At 36.9% G+C, this 14,503-nt stretch overlaps 1 protein-coding gene across 1 annotated transcript in view; it reads right to left on the bottom strand.

The window, feature by feature from the left end:
• The window catches only part of LOC150094694 (protein quick-to-court-like), a 128,365-nt gene that overhangs the window by 58,981 nt on the left and 54,881 nt on the right, over positions 1 to 14,503 (bottom strand). The window contains exon 3 of the mRNA XM_090411109.1: positions 554 to 1,224. Within this exon, the coding sequence (XP_090267235.1) occupies positions 554 to 1,224 (671 nt within the window). The remainder of the gene's footprint in view (positions 1 to 553; positions 1,225 to 14,503) is intronic.

The following is a 14,503-nucleotide window of genomic DNA, read 5'->3' as shown; positions in this document are numbered from 1 at the left end:
GAGCTAAAGATTAGAAAATGAACTCTGTTTTAGAGATCAACCAAACATGGAAAGGGAGGGGGTGATTCACTTCAGGCCCACAACAGTGATCTTACACTAGGATGAAATTCATCCTCTGTTCAAAGGCTTCCACAAACAGCCATGCATCTGAAAAGTGGTATCTGAAACAAGGCTTTCTTTTTGCAAATATACATCTGTATTTTTGCAAAATATAGATGTATATTTGGAAAATATACATCTGTATTTTGCAATCTGGAAAAAAAAAATTGTTGGAGATGCCAAGAAATAAGCATCATAGACATCCATGTCATGTTTATTATGCTTATTTCTTGGGATCCACTTATGAATACTTAACATCATCACTTATGCTATGAGTGATGAATGAGTGGATGTATTGGCAGAGACAAATACATAATAGCTAAGGAAACATAACTAGAGGAGAATAGTAGAAACATGTTAGACTGAGTTTTGGTAATTACAGAGTTCTAGCAGTAACAATTAAATCATAGATCAAGAAAATAAACTATTATCACATGGAAAGCTTACAACTTACCTGGCATTAGCTTCACTTAATTTTTGTAAAAGATTTTCAATTCTATCATTATATTTTCCCTTCAGATCTTGATATTCGATAGCATGCTCTCTTTTTACCTGATCTATTTCCTGTTCATAACGAATTAAGATATCATTTTCTTCATGCAAATGCATTTTTCTTTCTGAAAGAGAACTGTTGAGGAAAGGTTTTATGTTCAGTGAAGTATTTCTTCTTTCTTTTGTTGTGTTCCATCTTTCATCTCTGGTCATCTGCTCTACTAACCTATGATTTCGGGTGTTGTCTTCATCAAAAGAATATTTGAAAGGCAATCTGAACTGCACATCAGAAAAAGAATCAGACATGTTTTGATAAAATTTATTTATTTCATCTACATGATTATCTATTTTGCAATTAGATTCATCTGATCTCTGACTAACTGAAGGATCATCAATACCTAAAGCTGTGCTATCTTTGCTATTTTGATCTATATTTTTCTTTGGCATGCTGATTTCTTGGTTGCAAGCAATATCTGTTAAGATGCCACTATCCTCCAGAGAACTTGCCTGATCTCTATTTATTTCGGTCATATTTTCCTTTTTATAAGATGTATGTATGTTATTAGTTTCTGCACCAATTTCATTAACTTGACTTTCTACATGAGCCTGGAAGCTATTATTGGAAGCCTTTGGCTGGAGAAAGAGGGGAGAGAGAGAGAGAGAGAAAAAAAAGAACTATAAAGCTTCTGCAAATAAATTCTGGGCTATCTTAAATTATTAAGAGAAAATTCCATTTATATAAATAATTATTTCCAACAGTTAATTTCAAAATTTCCCAAAAGTAAATGAATATTTCTGGAAAAGGATATATTTTATATATCCTTTTCATACCAAACATTCAAAAAATTTTCTGTGATATAGCAGTAAGCATCAAGTATGTTGTTATTGTTAGCAAGAGGTACATGTAATAAACACTTCTAGTTTCTTTCTTATGTGTATTTATTTATTTTTTTAATTTTTTTAGAGAAGCCAATAATTTAAAAAAATGAAGGTATGTTAAATTCATTATATACAATTTTTCCACACTATAGTATGACCAGACTATAGTGTGGAAAAGACTATAGAGACAAGCTGAAATGAAGAGCTACAATTGCAAGTGGGTCAGTGCAAAGGTTGTACAGGCTGAATAACATAGTTTGCAGATATGTGGAGCGAGTTTGATAGACTGACTTATAAAAGGAAGATGGATGGTTTGCATTTGAATGGATTTGGAGTTAGGTGTTTTGAAAAAGTATTGTTTGATAAGAGTTCAAAAGTGCAGAGTAGGGTTTCTTTCCTGCAAACCCAGAATCCCCCCCTTTTTTTTTTTTTTATTGAATTTAAAACCCTGGGAACTGGAACCAGAAACATTAAAGTGTCTTAATTGATTTTTTAATTATGAAAATAATAAGACATGATAGACATATCATGTGAAAGAGTTGCTGCGACTGCTAGATAACATGACTTGTATACTAAGAGTTTCAGTGAGGTTAGTAGCAATAGCACAAATACTGACTCATAAAAAACGAGTTGCCTATGATCACTAGATAGTAGATACAGTGAGTCAGAGAATCATATACTGAGCCATCATATATCTCTTGTGGTCAGCGTTCCCCTCTACTATAGGAACTACAGGGAGATGTTCGGTATGCAACTAAATGTAACATTTTAAAATTTGGGGTCCACAGAAGGGATGCTTCATACTTGCTTGGCGGAGTTATACTGGAAGAAGTGGAGGAAGCAAGGGATCTTGGAGTGATTGTGGATAGAGATTTAAAGTTCTAGGGACATATTGCAAAGGTTGTGAAGACATCTCAGAGAAATGCACAAATGTTAAGGAGAACACTGACCATGAGAGATAAAAGTGTGCCTATCCCAATATATAAAGTTTTGATCAGACCACATCTGGATTTCTGTGCTCAGATCTGGTCACCAGGATTTAAATGGGATGAGATAGCACTGGAGAAGGTGCAGAGACGGATAACAAAAATGATGTCAGGACCGTACAACATTGATTACGAGGACAGATTGAGGGATTGCAGACTGTGGAGTTTGGTGAATAGAAGGCAAAGGGGGGGATATTATCGAGATATTTAAGCTGTTAAAGGTTATTATTGTATTAACACTGAGGATATTTTTCATATAGAATGAGAGAAAGGAATGAGGACATCCCTGGAAGATGCAAAAGGAGGTAGTGGGTAAAAGGGTAAGAAGTAAAACTTACTTCCTACCCTTTTACCCACTACCTCCTTAAGCAAGTTTTTTGCATGGAGAATCGCAGAAGCATGGAATGCATTGCCTGAGAGGATGGTGAACATGCAGATGTTCACCATCCTCTCAGGATGATTGTAAGGAGTGATATGATAGACTATGTGTTCACCTCCCGCAGAGTCTTGTGACTCCATTGGGATCAAGAAAATAATAATAATAATAATAATACAGGAAAAAATTGTGTAATAACATGAATTTGATATGAGCAATAATTAGTTAGCATGACTGAGTGAAATAATGCTATTTCCTGCTTTAAGCGAGGTGATTAATCAGTTAATGGGATTTTTTTACATTATTTAAAGTTTTATGTAAAGCAAAATTTTTTGTCGCCAATCTGCAGTGAGCAGAAAAGCTGGAAGTCATTAAGAGACGTGAAAGTGGTGCTAGTAATACGACTGATAACAATGATTGATGCGAGACCTGGGATACAGCGAGTCTACAGTTTGGACTATATTAAATATGAGCAAAGAATACAAAGAAGAAGGAAAGTTGCTACTGCTTCTTTAAGCATGCATCTCACCCTAAATAGAAGCCATTTAATGATCGAGATGGAGAGTCTTCTATCACTCTGGATTATAACCAAAAAAGAATACCTCTTAGTACAGTGAACATTCAGGCAAAAGCTCTCAATATATTTACCTCACTGAAAGAGACCAAATTTCAAGAGGATTGTGAAAGCTTTATTTCAAGTTTAGGATGGTTCGACGGTTTTAAAAATCGAACTGGACTGCATAATGTAAGAATAACTGGAGAATCTACTACTGATAAAGATCCTGAGGCCAAGTTTCCTGAAGAATTGCAAAGCATAATTCAGAAGGATCATTATGATGATTGGCAAATATTCAAGTGTATGCCAACAAAAACTTTCCTAGATAAAACTGAAGCATCTCAACCAGGATACAAAGTAGCTAAAGATCGTTTTACACTTTTATTAGGAGGCAATGCAGAAGGAGACTTTAATCTCTAGCCTATGTTACTTTATTGTGTGCAAAATCCAAGATCTAACATTATTGATGAAATCAGCACAACTGGAAAAGAACTTGGATTTAATGAACTGGATAATGAAGATGTGAAAAACTTGCTCGATTCCCATTCAGAACAGTTAAGCAAGAATGATCTACTTCAACTAGAAGAACAGAGTGCATAAGAAGATGATGATAAGGAGTGTGAACAAGAGAATGTTAAGACTAAGAAGCTAACTGCAAAAGAACTTGAGCTAGTTTTCAATCACATTGAGTATGTTAATGAAATTTTGTTTGATGCCGATCCTGATATGGAACGAAACTTCAAAGTCCGCCGAATTCTTGATAAAGCGATCGCAAATTGCATGATAAGATGCAAAAGGTCTATTGATGGATTAATTAATTGCATTAAGTAAAGTTTTCCTGTAGTATTATTTATTCTTATCACATTCTCTGCTGTTCTACAACTTCATTCTTAGTTAAGAACTACTATAATAATAATGGATACCTGCTAGAGTTGCAGAGTACAAGAGATTTGTAGGAGCAATTATATCAACTGCGAAAAAATATATCCCTAGAGGTTACAGAAAAGATTATGTCCCTGGATGGAATGAAGAGAGTGAACATCTCTACAGAGAGTTCCTGAAAAGTGAAGATCCTGAAATAGCATATGAATTACTACATAGCCTAAACTATCTCGAAAAACAAAATGGATTGATACGGTTGAAAACCTTGACTTCAAATGATCAAGTAGAAAAGCTTGGAATCTTCTCCAACAGTTATCCACAACTAATCTACCTAAAAGAAAAAGCACAATTATCTCCCCTGAGAAAATAGCTAATCAAATCGTTAATATGTCAAGAGCACCTAGGGACCGTGAACATACCAAGAAAGTTAAGAACTTAGAGCTTTAAAAATAAATGCCCCTGCTTTCTCACAATATGCCCCAATCTTCACTATAGATGAAGTAAAAGCCGTCATAAAAGATATCAAAGCAGGCAAGGCCCCAGGCTTCGACGGTATCCATCCTGAATTTCTGATTAATAGCGGGCCAAATACTATAAAATGGCTCTGTGAATTCTTTTCTGATATATTATTGACTGGCCGAGAAGTCAAAAATAGTTGCTATTCTTAAACCTGGAAAACTACCCCAGGAGGCAAAAAGTTACAGACCTATTGCTTTATTGAGTTGCACCTATAAAATGTTAGAGCGCCTTCTGTACAACAGATTGTTCACACCAATTATGCAGCATGTCACGACTGAACAAGCTGGTTTTAGAGAAAAACGTGGTTGCTGTGATCAAGTGCTCACTTTATCATCATACATAGAAGCTGGATTTCAGAAGCAAGAAAAAACATTAGCTGTCTTCTTGGACCTAACAGCAGCCTATGATACAGTATGGAGTGAAGGTCTTTATACAAATTGCTTAACATTGTCCTATGTAAATGGACTGCACACTTAATTTCCTCCATGCTCACGGAACGTTTCTTTCAAGTTATATTAGGAAATAAAATGTCCTGACAACAAAAACTTAATAATGGTCTTCCACAAGGTGTCAGTATTGGCACCCTTACTTTATAACCTATACACATATGACTTGCCTGCTGCCATCTCACGCAAGTTGTGTTATGCTGATGACATTGTAATTGCCATTTGACACAAAAACATGAGTCAGGCCGAAGACGTACTTACAAAAGATCTGAAAACTATAGGTGAATATTATAAAAAATGGAGGCTCCAGCTCAATCCAGACAAAACAAAAGTATCAAGCTTTCACCTTAATAATCACATGGCAGATGTCACTTTACATATCTTCTTTGAAGGATGTTTACTACGACACAATAAGTTTCCAAAGTACTTGGGCGTTACCCTGGACTGCACGCTCTCTTACAAGCAGCACCTAACAAACGTTTCTGCTAATTAAGAACCCGTAACAACATAATACAAAAACTAATAGGCACGACATGGGGAGCAACAGCCTATAATCTGCGGATTACTGCTCTTGGTCTAGTTTTCTCTGTTGCCGAATATTGCTCACCAGTGTGGCTAAATAGCACATATGTTAAACTTGTTGATAGCCAACTAAATAATACAATGAGATTGATTTCTGGCACAATTAAATCAACGCCCACACACTGGCTTCCAGCTCTTAGTAACATTTTTTAACCGAATCTGCGCAGGACTAAGGCTCTCTTACATGAGTATAAGGAAATCTTGGAGAACACAGCCTTACCAATACATTTAGATCTCCCAGACTTAAGCGTACGACGATTGAGATCAAGACATCCACCACTACAATTAGCCAAACTACTACTACATTCTAACTATGACTTGAAGCAAAAGTGGCAAGAACAGTGGGAGAGCCATACAGATGACATCACAAAATTTTCTCTCAATGAATTATAAGAAAGTTTTGATGCTTGCTCACACCTCCCACGAAAATCCTGGACTCAGCTTAATAGAATATGAACTGGACATGGATGTGCGGACATGCTTTTTAAATGGGGTAAACGACTATCCCTGCATTGTGATTGTGGAACTCAGAGACAAACTGTGAACCATATTGTGACTCATTGTTATCTTAGAGCATATTCAGGAGACAAATTGGACTTTTTAAGTGCTACACCCAAAGCCATGAACTATCTGACCAATATGGATGTAACCTTTTAATTTTATTGGTTTTCAAAATGACTTTTGACTTTTAATTTTATATGTTATTAAAGTGTATTGTACTGCATGTTTTGATATTCATGCCATTCGAATAAATAAATAACTATAATAATTTTCTCTTTACTGCTAATTTTATATTAGATCAGGAAACTGTATAAGGAGAGTGTCAGCATAGGAGCGAAGAACAGGTTCTTTACATGGAGAATGGTTGGTGAATGGAATGTACTGCTTGAGTGTGTTGTGAATGTAGACACACTGAATCAGTTTAAGCATGGTTGGGTGAGCTTTATGTGTGATAGTGTGCACCTCCCAAGATGAGTCTCTGACATCATATAGAGGTTGATATTATTATTATTGTTCCGGTCAACTCCAAAGAGTCGACAGACTCATCTAGGGAGGCCCTAAAATCATGTCAAGAACAACTATTCGACATTCGCACGGTATCTATCATACCTTGCCTTGAACTCATTCACGGTCGTAGCACCCACAACAGACTCTGGTTGGGTGAGCTTATTCCACTTATTCCACTCATTCACTACTCTCCAAGTAAAAAACCTAGCTCTAACACTCTTGTCAACCATTCTCTTGCCCAGCTTCCATTCATGGCCCCTGGTCCTCCCACCACCACCAGTCATATTTTCAAAAATATCTTCTGGATCAATCTTATAGAAACCCTTCAGTAATTTGAATGTCTCAATCATATCACCCCTCCTTCGCCTATCGATTGATTTCTGCAACCCACAAATCTTCAATCTATTCTCATAAGGTTCATTCCACGGACCTGCTATCATCTTGGTCACTCGTCTCTGGATCCTCTCCACTTCCTCCCCATCACGAAGAAACCCTGGTGCCCATAACTGGGCACAGTAGTCCAGATGGGGTTCTTATCAAGGCTCGATACAGAGGAACAACAACTTGTTTGTCTCTGCATGTTAAAGCATTTTTCAGAAGCCAAGTGATTTTGATGAGCTGATTTAGTCACTTTTGCAATGTGCCCCCTAAACTTCAATTCCCTATCCACAAACACTTCCAAATCGCTGGCCTCATCAATCTCCTGGAGTACGGTTCCACCAATGCGATATACTGCTGCTATTCTTTTCATCCCAAAGTGCATAACCTTACACTTTGCCACATTAAATTGACATCCATTTTTCCTAGCCCAGTCCTCCAAACTATCCAAATCATCCTGTAAAATTTTGACATCCTGTGCACTCATAATTGCTCTGCCCAACTTTGCATCATCAGCAAACAAGTGAACACTTCCTCTCAAATCCTTTCCTATATCATTGATGAACAAATTGAAAAGCAGTGGTCCAAGAACAGAGCCCTGTGGCACTCCACTAGTCACAAGCCGTCTTTTAGACTCCACTCCTGAATAAACCACTCTCTGGTATCTCTCCTTCAACCACCCTCCTATCCATCTCACCAACCCTATCCCCATCTGCTCCAGTTTACTGATTAGAGTTCTATGTGGTATCCTATCAAAAGCATTGGCAAGGTCCAGTAGTATTACTGTAAACCCATTACCCCTATCCAGTTCAGCCGTCACTGTGTTATAAAACATGATCTACCCTTCACAAAACCATGTTGTCCCCCATACAATATCCCATTTTCATCTATCCAATCCTGTATTCTTTTCTTGACTAATTTCTCTAAGACCTTCACAATGATTCCTGATATGCTAATCAGTCGGTAATTTACAACAGCAGTCCTGGAACCACCTTTATGCAGTGGAACTATTTTCCCCTCTTTCCACCCCCTCGGGACTAACCCAGACCCGAGACTCAAATTAAACAAAATGGTCAAGGGTACTGACAATTCTTGAGCTGCTTCTCGTACAACACGAGCTGGTATACCATCTAATCCCACAGATGTATTGACATTGAGGTTATGAAATAGACTACTCACCTCCACTTCTTCACCACAATTCCCGTATAATCTACTGGTACATTCGTTTCTGCAATGTCACCACCGGGATGATATATTCTTGCAAAGCGCTCACTCAGTAACTCAACTATATCAACTGATTCAGTTACCTCCTTACCATCAGCATTCTTTAAAATCATTCTGCCATGTACATTTTTCCTTTTACTTGCTACATATCTAAAAAACTGTTTAGGATTCTCTTTAGCCAATGTTCTTTAGTAATCCTTTTTTGCTTTTGTTACCACACTCGTTACCCTTTTTGCCTGCGCTTTATACCGTTCGTGTGCCTGCCGGTCACCTTTCTCCTTAAATTCCCTCCATAGTTGTTTCTTTTTTTGCAGCTCAAGCTTAATGGTGTTATTCATCCATTTAAACCCTAGTTGATTTATTATTCGGACTCTAGGTATACAGTCAGCCATTGTTTCATGCAAACACTTCTTAACTACCTCCCATGCACTATCGACTTCTAGTCCTTGCAGATGTACATGCCATGGCACTGAACCAATCAAACTCCTAAGCTTGTCATACTTTCCAGCCCGATAATTCCACATATACCCTGTCTTAATTGAAAATACTCCATCTTTAGCCACCTCCCAAGTCAAGACCCTATGATCACTCTCACCGATTGGTGGCAATGTGGTCATATTTGTTACAGCCAAATCCTCAGATGTAATTACTAGGTCAAGCACTCTCTGACCCCTAGCATTTTCCATTACATGCTGTCGCAGATAGTTATCTCTTAATAACCACATAAAACCCAATTCCTTCCTTCCTCCCGTGTGTCCTCTTCTCCCCCCCAATCAATGTTACCATAGTTAATCTCCCATAATAATTACCCTCCTTCCACTCATTTCTTCTATTTGCTTGTGCATACTGTCACCACGATCTTTTCCATGACCTGGTCTATAGTAGCACCCAATTGTATATTTAGTTCTGCTAGCCACAATCTCACACCAAATGGCCTCAAATATGCTCTTTTCTCTATCCTGCAATTCAACTTCTATTCTCCATGTTGATGATAGCTGATGTTGCAGCTCATCAGCTATCATCAACAATACTCCTCCCCCCATTTTATTCTCCCTGTCATTCCTGAACACACTATACCCATCACATTCAATCCCACTAGCTATATCATCTACAGTCAGCCATGTTTCACTAATACCAATAACCTGTGGTCTGGAAGTGCCAACCATGGCCAAAAACTCTTCCTTCTTGTTCCTAATACTCCTAACATTAGTGTACATGAATTTAAGACCCCCATTAGCTCCAACCCTACCTTGATGCCTTATATTAACTATCCCACTCTGATTTGTCATCTTTATTTGCTCGGGCATATTATATTCATTCTTACATTCAACTGCCTTCCTAAGGACTGTATATCTACTCCCCCCCCCCCCCTTAATAAATCTAGTTTCCCTGAAATTGCACATCCACCACATTCAGCAACACTTTCTCAAGTCTTCTTACACCGTAACCATTCAAATGCAAGCCATCCATCTTATATAGATCCTTTCGCCCATCAAACTCACTCCACACATCCACAAATTCCACACCACTCGTCATACATGACCCATGCATAAAGTCATCCGCAATTATGGCCCTCTTTTTAAACATTTCACTGTCATACTGTGGCAAAAGACTAATCATTCTAACTCTCTCACTCTTTTCTTTTGCTACCTCAAACAATTCATTCAGGTCTTCTATCATTTCCATTTTGTCTCCTTTCAAATCATTCGTACCTGCCACTACAATCATTTCTTTCACCCTTTCCTTTTGCTCTCTAATAGACTCAGTTACGTCCTTTATGGTCGCACCAAGTTGGTACGATTTTGTCAAATCCTCTACTAACACACCTCGTACTAACGAGTCTCCATACAGCACTCTATCCTGCATTTTGTTCATGTTCACACTCATACGTCTATTTTTCCTGTCATACCTTTTATTATTGGTTGGTTCATTCAGTCTACTTTTGTTCATGCACTCTAGCTGCTGTTTTGCCCTTTGTATCGCACCATTCAACAACGTGATCTCACTCATTGCATCTATCTCATCTTTTTTATTTTCAGTAAAACCATTAATACTATTATTCACACTTTCTACATTCACACTCTCACAATTCTCTAGTTCAACCTCGCCGTTTCTTGTCATATCCCTATTTTCTTCATTCTGAAGTTTGACAAAAATATCACACTCACGATCCGAAATACTCTTCAATTTCTCATTCTCCCTACATTTTCTACACACATTCAATCCTTTATTATCATCTAACCACACTCCAACCGCACTCCACAAAGCGTACATTTCACAGCTAGTACACTGAATCATCTCTTTTATACTACCGTTCTTTGTTAAAGATGGCGAACCATCATTACTGGCCGCCATTTTCCTTCGTACTGGAGCCATACTTACTTGCAACGTATTTTATCAAATTATAACACACCAAAAACACACAAAAAGATGCACTAAGAGACGCAAGGCAAACAAAACTACGCAATATTAAATAAATTTATCTACGATAACTGAAAATAATACTTATCCGGAGCTTTCACGAACACTACACACTACGAATCCCTCTAGCGGCGACAGCCCCAATAAAATATGTTATAAAGACACACAAAATACTCTAAAAACACGAAATCGTTCTAATATACTATAAAACCAATTTTCTAAGTAAAAACACACACAAAAAACACCAAAAATCACCAATTTTACACGAGCGCTAAATTACACCGACCACTCACCATATAACCTTGAACCCCAAATCTGTTATGTTAATAATAATAATAATAATAGATTTTGAACCCCTCAATATCTGATCCAAAATCATTTGGAAATATTTAATAAAGGACTCAAATGAAGAAAGTGCAAAATGCAAAAGAGTAACTCTGCATTAATGTGCCATGGCAGGTCCAGAAGTTGGTTAAATCAGAACTTACAAAAGAGGCACTCTATAGATAAATTGATTGCATCAAGCACTTGGCAAGCAGTGATACTTGAAAATGTAATGCAGATGAAGATAGTGAAGCAAGCACACCTCTACCAGTAACTGAGAACCTACGATAATGTATTACGTCAAAAAGGACAAAAACTCTAGGAGAAAAACTGAATTATAAAAAAACGAAAATTATGTTATAGTCTTTGTTTTCTGCAAATAATTATTATGTTTAACAAATAATAAATAGCAAGGCTGATTATTACTTAAAGTGAATTTACCAATGTTATAAAAGTTCAAGTATAAACAACTGGTTCTTTTAATGTTCTAAATATACAGTCATTTGGGCTTGAAAAATGTGCTTATCTGCTCATCTGTTTAATTGGGCAGATCACACTTGGACTATTGTGCACAGATTTGGTCACCCGGTTTTCAATGTGATGTGAAAACAGCAGAGAGGATCCTGAGAAGAGACCAAGTTAATATCAGGACTATGGAATGCTGGCAATGGAGAGACGTTGAAGAAATGTGGATTGCAGAGCTTGGTGGATAGGAAGAAAAGTGGTGATATGATAGAGATGTTTAAGTTAGTGAGAGGATTTTATCAGATTAATCCAGAGAGGATTATAAAAAGAATTGAAAGCGAGACGGAAAGAACCAGAGGCTATCCCAGAAGTTATGTAAGAGTGTGGTAAAGAGGGGTGTGAAGAGTCGATTTTTACACGGAGAATTGTCAGTGAATGGAATGCATTACTGGAATATGTTGTTAATGCAGGGAGTGTTAAGGATTTTAAGATTCAGTATGATAGATATGTTGTCAGTTGAATGAACCTCCCATGATGTGTCTGCCAACTCCATGGAAGGAGTAATAATAATAATTTCCCAGGATCCTGGAAATAACTTCAATTTTCAGGTAATTTCCAGAATAAAAAACTGCATATATCCAGTAACCTTCGTGCAGAATCAAGGAAAATAGAATGTTCTTTTTTTTGAGGGGGGGAGGGGGAGGAGGTTGATCAATTGAGTGTGGGAATTGGCAACCTTGACATAAGTGGGAGGATAATCAAGACAATTCTGATTGTAATTCTTCAGTTCTTAATTTAGTGAGATAATCAACACAAAGTTTAAGGGAGGTGTGGAATGAAGGGGATATTGCAGTTATGTTACTAATACCAGAAATATTTAGAATAAGGGTGAAGAGTTTTTGGCACTGGATAATTTAACTTGCCTAAAAGTTACATTAGTGAGATATGGTTGATGGAGAATGATATAATCATACTTATAGGGCTTGAAAAATATGCTTATCTGCTCATCTCTAATGAGTGAGAATTTTAAACTGATGAGTAAAAAAAAATTAAGTAATGCCTAAATTCCTAATTCCTAAATTCATGTTTTATGGATTGTTTTTTTTTTTTTTTTTTTTCATTTTTAATTTAGGTATTGCATTTACTGGCGAATGACGGTAATTAGAAATGCTTGTGTCTGCCTTGTCAATTATCACTGATTTTTTCATAATGAAATATGACTAATGAGAGAATATTATTACCATCTGACCTCTATGGAGTAAGACTCATCATTGGAGGTATACTATTGTACACAATGCTCATCCAACCATGCTTTAAACTGATTCAATGTGTCCACATTCACAACACACTCAGGCAATGCATTCCACTCACCAACCACTCTCCATGCAAAGAACCTTCTCCTCACTCCTCTGCTCGCACCCTCCAGAGAAGACAAAAAATGACAAAGAATATCTGTATTAAGTTTTATTTAACATTGCTTTATTTCTTACTCTCAGATGGAATATGTAGAATTTATTATAATAGTGGATATAATAATATTAAAACTTGGAAAGTTGAGAGAGAGAGAGAGAGAGAGAGAGGTATTTATTTTTCCCAAAATATATCTTTACATTAATTCTAACCTAAATGTTATTTTTTTTTATTGTTTTCCGAGTTGCCACAATGTCTTATCAAATTGTTGGCCCTGTCCCTCTAGTGATGTTTTGGAGAAAATCAGACTTCAGAAATGTATTAATATATGTATAGACCTAAGAGGTTTATTTTATTCATAGTTCTTATAATACTGAATCTTTTCAATGTTTCTTTAATAATGAAAGAGAATAAATTAATTTTTTTTCCTTAAAGAGTGAATCAAGACATAAGTGTTAGAAATGAAAACACAGCAAAAAAAAAAAAAGTATCATTAATAAAGAAATAATAACAAATGGTCTTGTATTACAAAAAAATGCATGCATTTTTTTCTTCACAGATTGATAGACACGCTAATATATAACTAGCTAACATATTTTTGACCTAACTTACTATGGACAGACAGAAAGATCTGTTGACATCTGCCTTGGAGAACATGTAAAAATTAAATTCAGCACCACTGACCTGGCTTTTTAATGAGAGAGAGGCCACAGAAAAGGTGTCCGAGGAGTGGAAGGAAGGTTAGACAGTGCCATTACATGGGGGGGGGGGGGAAGCAGACTGGAAGTGTCAAACTATAGACCAGTTTGTATTTCATCAGTAGTTTCATTACCCCTCATCTTTCATGGGAAGATGAGGGGTAATGTTAGCTGTGAGAGTCAGAATGTATTTGTTAAGGGGCACTTTTGTTTTAGTAATCTGATTGTCTTTTATAATAAAGTGACAAGAGTAGTTGATGAGGGAAAGGCATATTCTGCCATTTTTTGGACTTCACAAAAGTATCTGACAGGGTACCACATGATAAGCTGATAATTAAGTTTACAGCACATGAGTCTAGATGTCAGGTTAGTGAACTGGATTCAAGACTGGCTGTCTGATAGGTATCAGTTGTATCAAGAAAGCAGAAGGTTACAAGTGGGGTCCCAAAGGGCTTGGTACTGGAACCTGTATTATTTAACCTTTATATCAATGACAATGTCAGTGGATTGCAAGGGTGATATTCGGTTGCTTGGAGATGATACGAAGCTGGAAGGGAGTTATTACTAATAGTGCAGATGTGGTAGCCTTGCAAAAGAGCTACTACATTGGCATTTGAATAAACTGAAAAGATGGGCAAATGAATGGGATTTTCAGTTTAATTCAGCTAAATGTTGTCTTGAAGTTTGGGATACATAGATGGGATGCTGCATACTCAGTTGGAGGAACCGTACTGAAGGAAGTGGTGAGGAAGGCAAGA

The sequence above is a fragment of the Typopeltis vanoorti genome, chromosome 21 (genome assembly GCF_054136105.1).
Source record: "Typopeltis vanoorti isolate ZY-2024b chromosome 21, IOZ_Tvanoo_1.0, whole genome shotgun sequence".
In the NCBI taxonomy this organism is placed as follows: domain Eukaryota; kingdom Metazoa; phylum Arthropoda; class Arachnida; order Uropygi; family Thelyphonidae; genus Typopeltis; species Typopeltis vanoorti.
The sequence above is the reverse complement of the archived record's forward strand: the minus strand, read 5'-3'. Positions and strand labels throughout refer to the sequence as shown.